This window comes from Pyrgilauda ruficollis, unplaced genomic scaffold, assembly GCF_017590135.1.
Source record: "Pyrgilauda ruficollis isolate IOZ18807 unplaced genomic scaffold, ASM1759013v1 scaffold35, whole genome shotgun sequence".
Classification (NCBI taxonomy): Eukaryota; Metazoa; Chordata; class Aves; order Passeriformes; family Passeridae; genus Pyrgilauda; species Pyrgilauda ruficollis.
Window position 1 is genome coordinate 5,677,530 of NW_024524934.1, and position 19,922 is coordinate 5,697,451.

A 19,922-nucleotide genomic window follows, 5' to 3' on the forward strand; every position below is an offset into this window, starting at 1 on the left:
AAGATATACTGGGACTAAAGTTGACTGCTTTTAGAGCCATTCCATTGTTACATGGATACATTTAACTCAGAGCTTCTGCTGGGATTCTTCCTTGTTATAGGTCAGTGGTTTAGGCTGGGGACAACTTCTTCACTGAGCCCTCAATTTACAGTGCCTTTTCCCTGCTTCTGCTAGTGCTAGTGAAGTTACCTGCAGCAGAGTCAGCAGAACTGTGAATTACTGTAATTTTAAAAAAACAGGAATGCAAGTGGATTTAGTGGTACAATCAGTTACTGCTGCCTGAGTTGCAATACAGATCTTCCCCTTCTGTTGCCTGCAACCATAGCAACTGAATCCACTATGCCCTGGTTATCCAGAATTATGAACATTGCATTTCCAGGGCTTTTTAAAACACTCAGATACTCAGAAATGGCACTCACCATTCACAGTGTGAACATGCAGTTATGAATTATGTATGCTTTATGAAAGGCAATAGCAGTAATGGCATTGGCTAATAACTTTTAGTCTGAGATAAAAATCCACTTGCCAAATTCCAGACTGACATCTGATTTCTCAAAAATACCTACTGCTTCCACCTGCCTATCAGTACAGGGCTATAATTTTCCAGAAACTTGTGTTAAGTCTCACACATCCACTTAGAATTTACACCACCTAAATTGTGCAAAGGCTGCAAAGATTCATTAGAGAAAAAAATTCTGAAAGCTATCTGGGTATTCTGCATATAACACAGAGTGGTAGGTCACTCTGGCAGTCTCTTTGCTTCAAGTGTCAAGCTCAAGACCATCACAGACCAAGGCAAGACACTCTAGGCTAAAATAATTCTGCTGAGTAGAGTATCAAAGGCAGTTTCCCAAATGGCAACTAAAGTATGGGAATATCCATGTCATGAGCCAGAACTAAAACTCAGAAGGGTTTATCTGTGGAAGGGGGTCATCTCTGTCCCAGAACTCTGAAAGAACTTCCTTGTCAAAGTACAGATAAAAGGAAGATTTTAAACACATCAGTTAAGCTTGGACATGGTTTTGTACGACTGGAGATTGCTGTCATATTTATTTTCAAGAAACAGAAGATGAAGGAAAGGATCTGGGAAACTAGGAGCTTTTTTCCTTTTAGAGCAGTACTGATGAAAAAACAAGTCTACTCAAAAATCTCAATTCTTGACCTGAGCAGCTAAGATATTCTAGCCCTTTTAAGTGGGTTTCAAAAGTAAGAAAAAAATGTATTCATTGCACTCATGCTGCCCATCTGCCTCTTCTTTTCTTTACAAGCCTGGTCCCTCCACCAAAGTCAGTGGTTATCTCCACTGAGCACAAAAGATTTTGAGTTATATTTAATTAAGAACACAGAAGCTATCACAAGGTAAAGACACCTGAGGTTCTGTCACCCTTCCCACTTTTCCTCTTAATTTTGTGCAGTCACAGAAATAAAAGAAAGACTGAACCCTGGTTGTTAGCTTTTCTCCTGCATGTCAAATCTTGTCTAGCTTAAGACCTTAGTTACAGCTACACAAGCTAACTGATATTGTAACATGCTATTTTCAACATCTAGGGCCATTCTGGAAACTGCAAACAATTTCAATCATAAATTGGGCTAGGCAAAATTGAAGGACAAATCACAGGAAAAAAGGTCTCTGAAGTACATGGTTTAACTGCTCCACTGTAGACCTCCCATCTTACAACATGGACTCCTCCAGTAGGACAATCTCCCATGGAAATAAAATGGCATGGAAAAGACAGACAAGTCTCACTAATGAGAGGGTGCACAGACCTGCTGGGAAGGGTACAGTCTAACTCTGGCTACAGTCTTCTTTTTTTTGCCATTTTAATGTACCTAACTGAAATAAAAAATTCAAATGAGGTGAAATTCTTTGTGGGAGAGTGGCTCAGGGAAACTCTCAAAAGGGGGCAGAAAGCACAAAAGTGAACAGGAAATGCAGAATACACATTTCATTTCTTGCATTCCCTGCATGCCAGGAAGATGGGACCTGTGCTGCACTCAGACACACTTATGTAAAGGGCAACTTAAAAATCGGCCATGTGAAGTAGTTCCAGGATGTTTTTTTTTAAAAATTCATTTTGACATCTATTAATAAATGAACCTCCAAGTTACCAACCTCAGTCACTGGCAATTACTTTGCTTTCCTTAGTTATTCTTCTAAGTCAAGTTACACCCTCAGGCTCTAGAATATTTCTGAATCAGGCTCTTAAACTGCTCTGGTATCTGGTACTACTTGTGTGTATAGTCCTATCCAATTTCAACAGAAGTTCCCTTCACAAAGTCCATTCATTTCTGTTCTGTATAGGGTGGTTGTGAGAGCTGCTGGGAATAAAATAGCATGTTACATGCCCACAAAAGTTCATCTATCCTAAAGCAGCAGGTGCTTAGCAGCTTTGCTATTTGTAAACAACTCTTCAGATTAACTTCACGCAGATGTTAACAAGAGTGTGTCTTTACATAAAAAGTATTAGGAGCCATTTGGACCAGTGAAGGCGGTTGTTTGCAAGCTGCCTTTCTTCCTCTTTTATTTCAGCTGTTTGCCTCAGCAACAGCTGCTGTTCTCAGTGCTGTGGTGTCTGCAGACACCAGGTCAAGTTATACTGATTGCTGACTGCTTCCATTAACATGTTTGTAAGGTCATTTTTCCATCATTTGCAAATATGCCCCTAATGAGAATTACCAGGGGACAACAGATAGAGTCATTCTTACTTCGTGAAAATGTAACACAAAAGCAAGCTATAACTTTTAACCTGGTAGCTTTGCATCATAGTGAACTTGATGTGCTTTGAAATGTGCTCCTGGAGCTTTTTGAAATGGAGGGAAATGTAATTCTCTGAGTAAGGTTCTATCAGGAAGAGGAGATGCAGGCCCTGTGACCATGTACTAAGCTCTGTAGGGGATAAAACATTCCAGAAATTTCCCCTCAGGGCTGTCCTCAGCTTCCACCCATGCTCTAAATGGGGTGTCAGGAATGGGTCAGGGTTTGCTCCTTGCTGGATAGGCCCAAGCCATCTGTGGAGAGGCCCAAGAGCCTCCCATTGACTGTGGCAGAGAAGCTTCCTTTAGCAACAGTGTCTGATGCTGCTCACAGTGCTGGGTCTGATAAATGTCACTGTGCAGAGTTTGCAGGATTGCGTACAGCCTCAAAGTATGTTCTATTTCTACCTTCATCTTGTACAACTGGCAGAAGGGTGAGGTACACTACTTCTTCTCACCTAACTGGCTTGCTGGAAGAAAGAAATTATTGTTTATGTTGAGAAAGCTGCCTGGTTGAAATTCTCATTTAACTCCCTTGAAATTACAGCAGAGCTGAGTGAAACCCTTTGCTTTTGAGAAGCTGGGCCTTGTTAAGCACATTTCTCCTAAAGGCTTCCTTCCCCTGGAGCAGAGGGCAAAGCCAATCTTGTTAGAGAAATAAAATGCTGTTCAGATATAACACAAGTGCTCTGGATGCCATACTGTCACTACTTTTCAGTGGCCATATGCAGCTTGACATGTCTTCAGGTCTGAACCCAGCTACCGAGAGACAGTAAGAATTTCTTTTTATGTCTTATCGCAGATGTTACTATTTCCTGAGCTATTCTTGTTGAACAGCTCCCTGGGTTAGCCTTCCATGTCACTGTTACTATATTTGTAGAACTGCGGCAGCAAGGAGCCCCAGTCAGAGGCTCCTATCTCTGGGGATATGAGGGGCTTATGTGCCAGACCCTGTACAAACACCCGCAATGTCCCTCTGTGTTTATCCAGCTTTCAGCTGACACAGTGCAGCACGGACACTGAGGGCAACAAAGTTCTTGTGCTGGGAGCCTGATGTGGAGCATCTGAACAATGCATTTCTTGTAGCTGCAGTGGTTGATTTTACTCTGAGCCAGAAGATTATAAGCCTCTAAGTAATGCATTTAAATAAATGATATATGCATGTGTATGATATACAGTACCTATTTCGTTGGTCATTCCTATTAAGAGGTATCTATTTTCAGCTGAAGCAACAGGTGGCTTAGAGAGAGGTCATGAAAACCATCCCTTAATTTATTGAAACACCTTCTTTTCATGGCAGCAGACAAATAGGAATCCTAATGGGGAATACATTCTTACCGCCCCCCCCCCAAAAAAAAAGAAGGAAGAATATCCCTGTTTTCTCCCCCTTTATAGTAATCCTAGTTTCACACCTAAAATGATTACAGCATTCTGTATTGTTTTTTCCATACATATGCACAGCCAAAGACAAGAATTGTGGAGCTCAAAATATCACATATCAGCCTCTGGGAACAGGTGGACTGTGACTCAGAGGCACAGAGCTCTTGTTAAGGTGTTTTTTGTGTAAAAGTAGCTTAGCACAACAGTTCTATTACCTACTCTATTTAAGCCACCTGTCTGCAAGGAGTTATGCTGCCCAGAGAGCTGCAATTTACTGGATGAAACAGCTGACTTTCAGGGCCTGTAATCTTTGTCAGCTGAAACACAAAACAACAAAAAACCAGGCTATGTTCTCTTCTTGTTACTGAGTCTCAGCAGAATTATTTATCTGCAGAGTTTTCAAGCTTTGCAGCCCCCTGTAATATACTTTTGCTGTTCATCACCTGTTCAGGACTTAAAATGATGCTTACATCTTCAGAGTTACCCAACCAGACATGTTTTATAAAGCCATGGTCTTCTAAATCATTTGAGAACTGCATGATAATGTAATTGCCAACAAGTAATGTGCCCCAACAGGCAGATTCAACCATCTTTTATTTACAGAAAAATTTGGTTAAAAAGAAGACCAATCCCTTTAGCAAGACAGTGAAGTTTTAATACGTATACCTTTCCTTTTCTCTCTCATACTTTCAGTTTTGCATTTCCTTTCTCTTTTCCACTGGAACTAGGCTACAGGCCTTGCCCAGGTTTTCCCTTAATGTGTCTGAATGGTGCTTGGTCCAAGTTAAGAGAATACAATTGATATACAATAAAGACAAATATTTTCACCCACTGTTGGAATAAGAGAGTAAAAATACTTTCTTTCAAAGGGACAGGGAGGGATGTGATTGAGGCAGTCTCCACCAAAGAGGCAACTACACTACTATTGTAGGGATGCCAGGATAGCCAGTTTTTTTAATTGATCCTGTACCAAAAACCAGAACACTGCCTATTCTCTGAGAAAGAAACACTTGTAACTAAAGCATGCATTTTTTTCAACATGTAAGTGAATAGGGAATAGGGAAGGGGAAGGGTAGAGAAAGGAATGGAAGGTATACAGAAAAGGAGAGAAAAGGCTATCACTGCGAAAAACTGAGCACTGTGGAAATGTCTACGTCTTATCCGTGATACAGGCATCTAAATTGGCAGATCTATGCTGCCCTTACTTCTATCTGAGCAAGGCCCTGGGATTGCAGTCCTGGCTGTGGTTGGAATTTGGCACTACAGTTTTGACCTTTAGCTTTAGTGAAGTGGCTCAGACGATGGCTGCTTGATAAGTAGGTCAAACTAAACACAGCACAGAAGAGATACTGGGCAGATAATAGGAGGCTTTTGCCTGCAGAAGTTGGTCTTTTGCAGCTTGTTCACATCAATCTGTACAGAGACAATGTATTAGAGGAAAACGTTTTAATAGAACAGGAGAGAGGCAGGGCCAATTTATAAGAAAATGTCTGGAGGTAATTATTTTAGACTAGAATAAAATGCCCAAGTCTACACTGAGACTAGGAAAATTGCACTCAGTAAGGCTAATGTAGGAGTTATGAAGGTACTTCTTGGTGTGGAGTTTGTGGAGAATTCCAGCTTTTAAAGATTGTTTTTAGAGTACTATCTAAGGAGTAATAAATGTTTTTTAAAATGCTATTTCAGGAAAAAAAAGACTTGAAGATACTGGCTTCAATGTAAACAGGATTTAAATAAATCTCAACTGCTTTTAAAGATGTGCAGACTTCATCCTGAATTGTTTTGATTTGTAAAGGGGGAGAGGATTTCACTCATCACTTGAGTGAAATTCTGTATTCTGCTGGTAAAATCTATTCTAAATTACTATTGTATACAAAGAACAAAATGTTAAGTACAGATCCACCTGCAACCGAAACATTCAAGACAATTATCTTTGAGCAAGATTTGTGTCTTAACACTTATTTGATATATGGAAAACTACAGCAGTCTCTTATTATTACTGGTTGTTTTCTTGCTGCAAGGTTAACCAGCAGAAATAGGAACAGAAGATTCACTTCCCCCAGATTACTCATGCAGGCCTTGTAGCAAACAAACTTTTCATCAGGCATTCTTGTGAGCTTATATTACAGCTGTTCATTTATTTGCATCACCAAAAAGAAGTGGAGGGTAGAAAGAGGCATGCTTCAACAGAATCTCTTCTTAACAAAAAAAAAAAAAAAACCAAAGAAAAAGAAAAAAGGCACTTGCTCTTTGTCACAAAGAACTGAAACAGGACAGGTCACTTCTACAGCTGTGGCTTGCTTGTTAAAGACAGAAAGCTGTAGCAAGCAAAAATGACACTTACTGCATAGGCAAAATGCTACCCTGGCACTTAAAAATATTTCATTGTAACAACAGCTTTTCCCAAAGACTCACTGACATCTAAGAATGTCATATCTGGTAGCAAATTAAAACAAATCTCCATTAGGCTGGTAATTGCTTATTGTCTCCACTGTCAAGATGGTTAAATTGAGATGTAGTGAATATAGTGAATGGCCACTCAGCACAGGGTGTAGGAGGCAGAAGGACACTTTACATCCAAGATAATGAACTACAAAATTACACTTTTAAGGAAATACTGTAGATCCATCTGACTTGCACTGACAAGCCTATTTTCTCTGCCATAGGCACAATCAGTTAATGAAAAATACTATTTCAGATTATGTTGAAAATACATGGAACTTCTTACTCTCTGGGACAATCCTGCTCACAAACATAAATTAGATAAGTACTTTTGTTCTGTGAGCACAGTACCATCAAATATCCTAACCATATCCATCATGCCTAACCATATCGAAATGCCAATTTACACAGTCCAGTCCGGTTCTGTACCACCACTCCACATGAAGAGCAAAACAGATTCAGATGCACAAAAGTCTAAAGGTCCTTAACTACATTATTTCCTTCTATGTGTACTCTTAAATACACTAGATTCTTCACTAGCTCCTTGGCTTCCTCCTCACACAGTCACACACATTTCAATAGAGTGCCCTTAATAAGTAAAATATTGTCACACATCTTGGCAGAACCAAAGCAAGACAGACCTGTGTTAGATCCAAAAATCCATGAACATCTGTTTTTATCACAAACTTTTTATAAATCAGATAGAGATAACTGTTATTGTCAGAAGTGACTGCTTGAACATTATTTCAACCCTTTGCACCTGTTTTTGTGTCTGTCTTCTAATTTATTAAGACACTTCTTTCTCTTTCCTCTGAAGTGTCTGCCTGTGTGCCTGCTGCCAGAGCCACGAACACTTTCCTGTACGTACCAGTGATCTGTTCTAAGGCTGGCTGCAGCTGCCCTGTGCAGCTTGATGGAAGGGTATGGGGTGCTGGAAATGGCACAGCTTTGGGACATCACATGGACACAAATGTGCACACCACAGTATACAGCACCCACAGCTCAGTGGGCCAAGCGCCAACTCAAAAATCCTGTCCCCTTTTTGGAAACCCAAGCATAGGAAATCCTCTGATCTAGGCTTATGCTCCTGGGGTTTGGTAGGAGCTCAAGCACTGACAATACAGCTGGGAGAGAAGAAGTAGTTAATATTCTTCCTGACTCTTCACTCTCGTTAGAAATATCCAAATGTGCTACTTAAGAGCTTTTTATAGAAACTTCATGCATTGCTTTGTTGACTTCTGCAGATATGAAGGGTAAATTATTGGTATAACACACTTTGAAATCTGTACTTATATGCCCCAAGACATTTCTTTCTTTCTCTCCCCCTCTGTAATAAAATACCTTTTTTACACCAATGTCTACCTTTCATAAATGTTCCACTTTCTTAACGCCTTGCTAAACTACTGCTTTTTCCTTTTTTCCTTTTATGCATGTAAGTGGAAGCTGCTGTGTGCAATGATTAACAACTGTGTCTGGAATATATCTACAGCCTTTATATATCACATTTTTTGTCTAGACCCTGATTCTGCAGGCCTTAATGCTTAACTTCACACAGTGTGAATCTGTGACTTCCATTCTCACTTTAAAACGTATAACAAAAATGAAATTATCACTTGAGCAACTCATTACTTTCTGGAATGTACTTGTTACCAAGCTTCATAAAAATATTTAAATAACATTTAAGCAATTTAAACAACTTGCTAACTTACTGGATTCTAATTTTCTTACATGCACATTTAGTAAAACTTAAAAAAATATATACATCCATAAAAATGAGTCTGCAATTTAATGTTTCAGACTTGTATCACATAAAGGGTAATTTAAATGAAGCATACTTCCAAGATAACTTCTAGATATGAGTGATATCCAAAATGAAGTGAAATTAGTCCTTCACATGCAGTGATGGGCTCATCATTCATGATGGAATGAGCACTGACGGCAGGAAACTATGCTTAATATAAACAAGCAAGTCACACCTAGATTTCAGCAATTTCTTGGACAGCTGAAGACAGAGAAATATAAGGACACAATGGCTGAGATAGTGGTTTTAGGACCAGTCAAACATAATCTGCAACAGCTACCCTTCTGAGTAAGACTACCAGTACTCACCAGCACTGAGAGCTCCTTCTGTTTGATCAAATGGCTGTAACAAACCTTTACCTTATAACACTATTTCCACATTTGTGAAGTTCTATTAAAGGTGAAGATTATTCTTTTTCTGTATTAACAGAATGAATTATGTCCCAGATTCTCAGGCTAATTCAGCTAATGGGGTACTACAATTCCTTTTCCTTATGTAATAATAATTTAAATATCATTAGGTCTTCTCACGTTCACTGATCATAACAGAATAGGATGTACCAAGTTTGAAATTTTGTACTAAATAAAGGAATCATGCTTAGTGTTTAAATTTTTTACTATAGAAACCTGTAACGTAGCTAATAATTACAGTCTTCTAATTTATCATGTTCAAACATTTTTGCATTGCTTCAGACTAAGATGTACATGCAGATCACGGTTCTCTCCCATGTTTGAACTTGCACTCAAATACTTGAGAACTGAAAGGCCTTGTACAACGTCTCATGAAGGTTATGAAGAGAAAGCTGCAGTCTGTTGCTGAGCACAAGTAACCTACCTTCTCTTGCATGGTTATAACCTCCATTGAGGGAGAGAGAAAGCAACTTTTCCAGGTACCATAGAATCAGGGAAAGGTTTGGATTGGAAGGGACCTAGAAGATCATCTAGTTCCAACCCCCTGCCATGGGCAGGGACACCTTTCATAGACCACATTGATCAGAGTCCCACCAAACCTGGCCTTGAACACTTCCAGGGATGGGGCATCTACAGTTTCTCTGGGCAACCTCTTCCAGTGTCTCATCACCTTCAATATAAAGAATTTCTTCCTTATATTCAGTCTTTCAATTTAAAACTATTGCCCGCTGTCCTGTCATCACAAGCCTTGGTAATGTCTTTCTCAGTCCTTCTCACAAGCCCACTTTATATATTGCAAGGTCACAAAAAGGTCTCTATGAAGCCTTCTCTTCTCCAGGCTGAAAAAATCCCAACTCTCTTGGCCTGTCTTCACAGGAAGGGTGTTGCAGCTCTTAATCCATGTTAAGATACACTTCATACAATCACAGAACGGTTTGGATTGGAAGGCCATTAATCTGAAAGTTCTAGTTCACTTCCCTTTGTTCCCAAGTTGTTAAAATTGGCTTTTTTTGAGAAGTAAATGGTGACCTGGGATCTGCAGCTGAGAGTTATGGCTATAATAATCCCAAGTAATTCTTTTCTCTTCCTCCAAATCTGTACCACAATGGCCTGAACATCTCCACCTGTATTTCAAACATTTATTAGCTTGGTTGAGAAATCATGGACCATGACTTCTGTTCCTGGCATAGATATTTATTTTTCCTGAGCCAATGACCCACATTAAAAGACAAATAGGTTACTGGCTTTTTATGGTTCTTCTTGAAGAAAGAAAGAGTACTTACAGTTTTACTCCAGGTGAGACCTGTGGTGTGATGCTCTTTGATATAAGCTTGAAGCTCAGACCAGATGTTCAGATATGACTTCACCCAATCAACATGGCGTGTGTCACTGTAAAAAAAGAGAGAATATTTATGTGTGAATGTACTTAAAAACAGAGAGCAGTGCTGCTTAAAGCAGGTAAAACCCAATGACTGCCTTAAAGCCATGGACAAATCAGTTAGCAGGCAAACAACCAGCCCAGTGCTGCAAAGACTGAAGCTACTACATTGGAAAGCTTCTAGATTCTTCTAGAGGACAAACAAGAGCAAAGGATGCCTCTAGGAGAGAGTGCTTCCTGCTAGAAGTGTGTGTCATCATCCTTCTCAGGCTCAATGTCAACTGAAAAAGGACTAAAGGCACATTGAGCTGTGCAGCAGGTACCCAGACACAGTTTCAGGGTGCTGAACTTTAGAAAATTAAATATCCATGGATTCTGTAAGATATTCTGGTTGCCACGTTCAAATGTGGCCAAGGCAATACTGGGTCATGTTGCAGTTGTCAGACTAAAATACTTACACATGAAGAATTTTTAAAATACAAGTCACAAGTTGGCTTTAGAATTTTTATCGTTAGTCCTTCAATGGGACTCATAAATGAAACCAGGAAATATGTAGAGAGAAATTGCTTGTAAGATGAAGTCCATAGTTATAACAAATTATTAGTGAACACTGACGGCTTACAAAGATTTGTGTGTCTACCTTACATTTATTTCCTTTGGAATTTTATCCTTAATAATGCAGAGGACCTGAGTCAACAGGCTTAATCCAAAGCCTACTGAAGTCAAGGGAGAGCCTTCCATACTCTGGAAGACATTGTGGTCTGATTCAGTGAAAAACAGGAAAAGAATTCCTCATTAAAGAAGTAAGAAGAATTAAATACCTAAATAATGTACCCATTTATACCATTACATGAGACACTTTTTTCCTCCAGTGTAAATACTGATGCTGTGTTGTAAAAATCATTAGTTACCCCAGCATCAGTTACTACCTTCAGTAGGTAAACTCAGGCTTTAGGAATAAGATATAACATATAATATATATAAAATAACATACTACATATAGCATGTAATTTATATTTATACACATTCAAGAAACATAAATATATGTGAAAGGTTTTAATATTTAAAACCTTTTCCTCACTAAAGAGGAAAAATTCAATAGCAAACACCATTCTTCACTGGGATATAAAAATCAAGAGCCAAAATCTGGCCTTCAAAAGCATCAAGTCAACAGGATTTATACATGACTTTTCAAAGAGGGCATAAGAAGGACCTGAATTTTTTTCTCTTTCTCCATCAGTTCACAGATATCATTCATGGAACTTTTTTTGTGAATTCCTTGTGCTCTTTAAGAATAGCGAAGTGGTACAGAGAAACATCAAATTAGGAGCTATGGAATTTGAATCTGTATATATCTACCACCTAAATACACATTTTCAAGCCAAGAGCAAGAACAGCAACAGTATGAGAGCACAAATGAGAGGAGGAAGCACAGCAGCCAGCTAGCCACACATCACTATGTAAATAGGCATCTGCATATAAGCTCATGATGCTGGAATGCCAGAAAAATAAAAAATAATCTTAAAATGTGCAGAGTGAAAACCAGCACTGCTAATGCTGCTGCCAATCTCACTGCAGCATGCTGCAGGTCAGAGGTGAGGAGGGGAAACTATACTACTGCAAGAAGGTTTCATCAAATGCTTTTTAGTTTACAAAACACTTCCCGTGATAGCACTGTGAACCCTACTGGTAGGGTTAATGCTCTGTTCTCTGGCTAGTCGATACTGGAGCTTGGCAACATACCTGTTCTTGTAGTCCTTTAATACCCTGTTAGTATAAAAGGTAGCAGCATCATTCATCTCCTTGACATAAGGGCCTGGTTTAGGAGACTAGGACCATCACCCCATGGTAGCAGGAAACAACAGAAGGAGAAAGGAAGTAAAACATTAGTCAGACACCTCCCCTGACACACTAGGTTTATTACCTTCTTGGGTGTAGTAGACTGAAGAACTGTATAGATGAGACTGCAGAGCACTGCAAGATTTGGAACTATCCTGGGCTGCACCATCCAGAAGCTTCTTAACAGCCCTCCCAACCACACCGTGTGTCACTCACCACTGCTATCCACCCAAGGGCAGGGATGCTCTCACTGACAGCTGAGAGGTGGTTGAACATTTTACTTCCTCTGTTCCTTTCTCTGAAGTTCTGGATTTCCTGAATCTTCTCTGATATTGGCTTGAGAAGCATTGCCACCTCGTTCTGTAAAAAAAGGGAAAGGGAGAGGGAGAGGGAGAGGGAGAGGGAGAGGGAGAGGGAGAGGGAGAGGGAGAGGGAGAGGGAGAGGGAGAGGGAGAGGGAGAGGGAGAGGGAGAGGGAGAGGAGAGGAGAGGAGAGAGGAGAGGAAAGGAGGAAAAGAAAAAAAAGAGAAGAAAAGAGAAGAAAAGAAAAGAAAAGAAAAAAGGATACTGCTGTTAACAGTGGGTGGTCCAAAAGCACAATGTGGTTAAATATTGTCCTCCTTGCCTATGATTTAACATCTATAAAGAGAGGTCATCATAAATTTCTACATTACAGCAACAGTTTAATTATCCTCCTATAATTGCAGTGATAAAATGCACAGACATTAAGTACTAATGTATTGTAGCAAAAATTGTTCTCAGCAGTGGCAACGTTTTCACATGCTGCCCAGATTAAGACCCATATCGACCACATAGCTCAGTTAGCAGAATGATTTCATTTTTATCTGATATCCCTGGAACTTCTTCAGATGCTTGAGTTTTTCATGTTATTAACCAAGTTGTTTTTCCCAAGAAACACAAACTACTTGTCAGTTGCCTGTTATCATCTGGCAACAAGACTGAGAAAGTAATACACTGTAGGCAAGATCAATTTTACCTTTCCTCCTTGGTACATTTAATGTTTTGGCTGCAAGTAATGCAGGAGGATTTCATGAGAAATATGCTGCCTGCAAGCCATGGTTTGGGGAAGTTCTCCTGGCTTAATCAGAAACGAATGGTATCCATGGGAATGACTGCTGAGTGGAAGCAGTAGTGTTTGGAGTGAAGAGAAAAGCAAAATGAATGCAGAAGCTATCCAAGCTCTTTCCTGTGCAAAGTGAATGCTAATCACACTAGTCCACTGTCTCAGAAAAACTAATTTAGAGCACTAATTCACTGGGAAGAATTCTTCCACTCAGAAAACAGCAGATTGAGGGACATGGAGTCATCAGTTTACAGGCAAAACAACTGCTGTACCTTGCAACCCTATAATATTGCAAAAGTATGCTCACCAAACCCCTATAATGTCCCACCAAAGACAGTGCACCATTCTGATCCTCCCTGGCACTTCACCTGGAAATCACTCAGGATGTAGCAGAACTCTTCATTTTTTTCTCACCTTTTCCAGGGCTATTTGTGATGTGCTTGCTGGAGACAACTAATCCTCATGATCTTGAGGACTAATGCTGCCATGACACACACAAATTGATGGGCACATATGTCCTGCCTGATCTCTGTCATCTTAAGGTTTTTCTTTTCACCTTTCCAGAAGACTCCAGCATTAGAAAATTTTATGTCACCTTAGAATAAGCATGTTTGCTACAGATTAACACGGGTGAAAGATACTTCAAAACATGTCAAAAAGAGGGTGTGCATTTTGAAAAGTATTTTGATCTACCTACAGAGCCTGAACATTTTAGTGGTAGACTAATTTTGAGAAAGGCCTAAGAATCAGAAATACACGGGCATATGTGATCTTCCCTACAACAAAATGGGTTGGGAGAAAACAAATATTTACACTATTACTGTGAAATGAAAGGATTTTCTGTTGATGACTTAATGACCAGCACAAGTCATTAAGTCTGAAAAGCCCTGAAACCCCTGTGATTTGCAGTTCTTAAAACATGATCTTGTTGCCATAACATGATAAAGTCTGCAGAAATTCTCCTTTCTAATTTCTGCTTGTTTACAACATGCTGCAGCTGGTATTTTCTTGGGTATTTTCTTATTTTTCAGGGAAATCTTTCAAGTATGACAGTAGTTAACAAGACTGAAATTTAAGAAAGTGCTTGTTCTGCTTTGATATTATGCCAGTTTTCCTCCCATAAAGTCTGAGGGATATTTACAGTCCTGAGCTTACTGTGAATCTTCATGGCCCAGTTCCAGACAAAAAGAATATCAGGCCTAAAAATACAGCTCCACAGATGCCTGGTATATCTAGAGAGCACTGGGAGGCAGCACATTTCTGTGGATAGTGCACAGAAATGGAAGTCCTTAAATGGGGGTTCTCTTTGCAGCTCTCCCACCAAATTGTCATCAGGTTTCAGGAAAGCTGGGTTAGCTTTCTGTGCTTTGATTTCCTAGATATGAAATGGTGTTAACATAGCTGTTTTATTTTGTAGAATACGTTGATTTCTAAAGATAAGAAGGCAAAATTAGGGTCAAACATTTCTCTGAATGACCCACAATGACCCGCAACTCCTCCTATTCCTTCTAGAAAAGCTCTCAGCCACTTTTCTGAGGATCTTCTGTCAGTCGCACAGAGATTATTTCTGTCCCTCAGAACACAGGACTTAATCTATCCAATGATTACATATTTATAAGAAATGTTTATAAAAATGAAGTGGATTTCTTTAATTTCACAGAACCTGTGCAAGTTTTAAAGATGAAATATGTATTGTTAAGGAAAGTTTCTCAAGTAATCATTCCTCTGGCACTGCAGTGACACCAGAGTGGGCTTGAGGCTTTGCTTTTTTTGTCCCATGTGAGAGGTCTTGGTAGAGCAGCAAAGTCTGCATCCCTTTCACTCTGCACTCATCCTGTTCTGCAATGGCTGCACAAAATGTGTGTGTTTGTGGAAGTTTCTTGTCTTCTAAGTTTCTGTGTAAGAGTTTGACACAGGAACACAGCCTGCAAGGAATCACTAATTGAGATCTGTCTCAGTTCTAAATTTTTAGTTAGTGATTAAACTGCAGATGAATTACAGCGTATATGGCATATGGGTACAGAAAGGCTCATTAATTCCGGCAGTAATCAGTCTTGTTTGGCTTTACAATGCAGAAACAGTTGTGCTGAGGGTTCTAGAAGAATAATCTCTTTATTGCAATGAATATTAAAACAGCTGACTTAATACAATTAATGTCTATATTGTATCTCTAAGAAAAGGGAATTCCAGGAGATGAATCAGAACTGTTGGAAAAATCTTCAGCATGCCTTTGGCATGTGCTAGATAAAATTTCTTGTCATTTAAGACACAGCACAGTTGTTTAACAGAAATTTAAGAGTCTCTTTATAAACACCATTCCTATTATAATATCAGTTTTGCTGAAATGCTTAAAAATGCAACATGGGCACAACTGACAAATGTCAGAAGTAATTCCCAGTATCCTTTTTTCCTTTTTAAATAACGATTAAAACCAGCTTGTCACTTTAAACACAAATAACTAGACAACCAGCCAGCTGATAATATTTTGTAATTCTTGTTAGAAAATCAAGAGTAGTAAGACTATTGCCACGAATAGCCAAAACACTCCAAAAAAGTTTCAGCATACAAAAGAACTGCCTTAGGCTTTGGCTTCAGAGACTTAACAGTCTCAGCCCATAAAATGGCCTGGAATACCAGTATTCCAACAGACCACACTACACAGACTTTCTTCTCCACATATTTGCATTACCCACACAAGAAATTCCCCAGGTGACAGGCTTAATAGGACTGGTGGATAGGGACATTCAGTTCAGGAGAAAGACCAAAGATTTGGGTTTTGTGATGTTTGAAATCTGCCTGTAAAGTCACATTAAACTGAATGGCTTGCTTAAATTATGGCTGCTTGAGCCAGTGATTACTTGAAAATCTTAGCTTTAATTTGGGAAAATGGGCATTTTCTCAGGACCACTGCTGTCCAGAAACCTGCCAGCATGAATCACAAAGGCACAAAACACAGCAGGTAAATAAAAAATATAGTTTTAAAGATTTTATGAATTTTTAAGCTAATCTTACATGGTTTTGAGGTGTGAGATTGTTTACCGAAGGATTTTTATGTTAATGAGTGGCAACACAATTCAGACCTCACTATTACAGTGTTTAAATCAACCTGACCTATTACGAAAAAAGCATGTCAAGAGAACAAATACCCTCTTAAGTTATGCAAAATGAGGGCATGGAAACTTTGGCGTAGGAGCAGCAAAAGAAAACTCAGAATTTGGAACCAACGGCCCCTTCCTTTTACTCAGCTGCAACCCGAACAGCGTGAGTACAACCTTTATTCCATGGTGTACAGGTCTGTTAGTTTCTCCTTCATACTTACATAAAATCTCCATTATACTTTGTATTTTTAGGGGGCAAGTTTGAAACATGGAGTTGATCTGAATCAGGTATCTTTGTATGTGCTGGCAAGCAGTGCAGCCTAATAGGAATGGTTCTGCAGAGCAAAACGGTGCTGAGGCTCCAACACTCACAGTATGCATGTAAGGGAGTGCTGCTTGGGACTAGCTGTAAATTGTGGTTTAGATGCTGCCTGGGAATGTATCTTCCACTTCACCAGAAAGATACCCACTTTGTCCACCTTAAGCTGCTCTATAATGTGAAACACGACATAGTAAACGGGGCTGATTTGAAGGAGAAATACAGTCCCACAGTGAGCTAAAACACTAATGTAGACACAGCCATTATCTCTGCAAACAGCCTAGTACAGTCCCATCCCACATTTCATCCTTTCAAGGGGTGAAAGATGTCATGGATAGCAACCACCCCACTCAGTTCTAACAATTTAAAAGGCAAGCATCTGCTCTCAGCTGAGACTTGTTTCCCTCTACTGTAAATGAAGAAAGACATGTCCCTGATGAATTATTTGCCCGTATTAATAGATATTAGATGACTATATGTTAGAAGACATTAATAGATGTGAAGAAGTGGACTCTAGAGGTGCTGGCCATTACTGTTAAGAGAGCCCAGGAAAACACCTTACACAATATTCCTACTTTGACAATTTAAAGCTGATGAGCAGAAGCCCATCCTGTGTCTACAGAAATAAGATCACCAATGAGATGCATTTCTGCTATGAGTGGCTGTGACTGTATAACTCAAACAGTTTTTGATTAACCGTAATTTCCCTTTTTTTTTTTTTTTTTTTTTTTTTTTTTTTTTTTGTATTTTCAAAACCTGTAAAGAAGACTTTAAGTTTGTACTTTTTTTGGTAGGTATGCAGTTTAAGAAAGGCCTGTGTTTTTTCTTTAACTCTTTATTCACAGCCTGGATGGAATCAGTCAATAACCTAACCTGAGAAGCAACCTATTTATTTAAGTATATATAAAATATAATTTTTTTACCCTACTCCACCCTTATCCAATGTTTTCTCTGCAACTATTTTCTGACTGGCTGTAGAGACCATAAGTGAAATTTTTCTCTGAGATCACTACGTTCATGTCCCTCTAGTATTCTGATATTTTCAGGGTTCAAACCTCTCCTCCTACCTAACCACATTAATTTATTATGGCTTAGTTTTCTTAGACTGTAAATCTTCAACATAGTGATGTAACAAGTATTTGATGTGTTGGTCAACAGTACAGGTTTTGCCACTTCAACTCACTGCTGTGCAGCAGCAGGACTCTGACACAGAGAGACAAATCTGCGTAACTGTCTGGTCAGCTTCATCAGCACAGAAGCTTAGACACATTTGTGTGCTTCCAAAGTGACTTAATTGGTATTTGGCTTTTATTCCTCTTAGATAGCACAAAAATTCTCAATCTAACAGCCAATATCAGCTGTAGCAGTTTTGTCCTTTGTGGGAAAAAAACCAGGGAATACCAACCCGCAACCCCACATGACAAATTATTACTTTAGTCATTTGTGGGTTTATTTTTAAATATCAACTCTGAGGCAGGGCAAAGGGAGAGGAATGTGAAAGACAAATTGCTTCTAACCAGTGGAGAAATCCAGGGCCCAATACAACCTGCATGCATCAGTTTACAGCAGGGCAGAATCACACCCACTGCCTTTGGCTGGGACTGGCTGGTTTTAAATTGACTTGAATGTTCTGCGTGTTGCGTTCTTGTCCACTGCAGCTTTCTGTGGGCAGTATTTTCAACAAGAAAGGGTCCTCCTCCTTTAGGCACACAGGCAACATCCCACAATTAATCAACAAGAACAATTACACTAATAAACTGTTTTCAACTTTTTGATTAACTACTCCTCAATCCTAATGCTGTGATTATAATCCAGTGTTCAGTGGGGTCTGGGGCATTCCAGGTAGCAAGGTGATTCTGTCAAGCCACAGTTTCTTTGTTCACAACATCTGAGATCCTATGAATCTTTGCTAAGAGCAATCACCTTTCATGGGGCATGTCCCAGGAAAGAGATGTTAGATGTTGCAGGTTTCCATCCTTGGCCAAACTGTAAGACTGCCCAGTTTGTTGAGCAGTCCTGGAACTGACGTAAATTTTGGAATTCACAAATGTGGTCTGATTTAGACCAAAGTAAAATTTGAAAAAAAGAAAATAATTAACTAACTTGTGAATCAAAAAGCCCTGCTTTTCAGTCATCTGTACCCCCAGTGCTTTCCTTTTTAGAAGGTTATGTGCATAAATCCCAGGAAAGAATTGTGTAACACAGAGAAAGGAGAGTACTAGTTTGGATTTGTGTTCAGCAGAAATAAAGAATATGGTACTTAATGGGAGAGGGAGTGTCCTATCAGCTTAGGGGTAGGTAGGGTCTCACATGGCACAGTTTGAATATGAACATTGCTACAGGGACTGCAAACTATCCTGGTGATTTTTGGACATCATGTTACAAACAGCAGAATTCCAGTAAAGGCTTGCAGATCCATAGAATTGCTTAGCATGTCAAATGAAGATCCAGAGCATACAGGTACACTGGAGGTCACAAGTGCAAGGAGCCTTTGGTTATTGGAGCCTGATTCTTGCACAGAATGTGAATTGCTGGCGAGTCTGTGACTGGGGATGTTGGTGTGAGCCAGTCTGGAGCTGTCACTGATGTGAATCTCTGCCTCTATTCTGTACAAGCTGGGTGATGCTGCCCTGATCATGGCCCATCTGCATTCCCATGATCCCTAAGTGTCTCTGGGCCTTCTTACTGCTGAGTGTACGGGGGCAGAAGTAAATCTCAAATGCATTCACCTTTTATTGACCTGAGTTTTGGCAAACACAAGTGAAGAAAGTGAAATGGGACAAGGATTCCTAGAGAAGTTAAATAAAAGAAAGACACTGAGGGGCTGGAGTGTGTCTAGAGAAGGGTAATGAAGCTGGTGAAGGATGTAGAAAGAAAGTCCTGTGAGGGGCCAATTAAGAACCTGGGGGTGTTTAGAAAAGGCGGCTCAGAGAGTGCTCTCTACCACTACCTGAAAGGAAGTTGCAGTGAGGTGGGGGTCAGTTTCTACATCCAGGTAACAAGTGACAGGACAAAAGAAAATGGCCTCAAGATGCAACAGGGGAGGTTGGAGTTTAGGAAAAATTTCTTCACTGAAAGGGTTGTCAAGTACTGAAACAACTTTCCCAGAAAAGAGGTTGAACCACCATCCTTGAAGGTATTTAAAAGACGTGTAAATGTGGTGCTTAGAAAACATGGTTTAGTGGTGGAGTTGGCAGTGCTGGGTTTATGATTGATGACCTTAAAGATATTTTCCAACCTAAACGATTCTATGAACTGAAAATACAATGACTTTGAGGCTGATACAATGCAGATGAGTGATTTTGAGACAGAATTATGAGGTAACAGGTGTCAGGGGCTATCTGGATGTGAAACACAGTAAGAGCTTGCAGCAATATCCAAAAATGAGCCTGTGAACTCTGCACTGCAGCGGGTTAGT

General features: G+C 39.6%; 1 protein-coding gene across 5 annotated transcripts in view; it reads right to left on the bottom strand.

Moving 5' to 3' along the window:
* CAP2 (cyclase associated actin cytoskeleton regulatory protein 2) overlaps window positions 1–19,922 on the bottom strand; it is a 67,359-nt gene that overhangs the window by 9,751 nt on the left and 37,686 nt on the right. For all 5 annotated transcript variants that reach the window (XM_041475364.1, XM_041475369.1, XM_041475365.1 and 2 more), the window contains 3 exons: window positions 12,221–12,364; window positions 11,909–11,994; window positions 10,071–10,176 (listed from right to left, as the gene is read on the bottom strand). In XM_041475364.1, coding sequence (XP_041331298.1) covers window positions 10,071–10,176; window positions 11,909–11,994; window positions 12,221–12,364 — 336 coding nt within the window. The remainder of the gene's footprint in view (window positions 1–10,070; window positions 10,177–11,908; window positions 11,995–12,220; window positions 12,365–19,922) is intronic.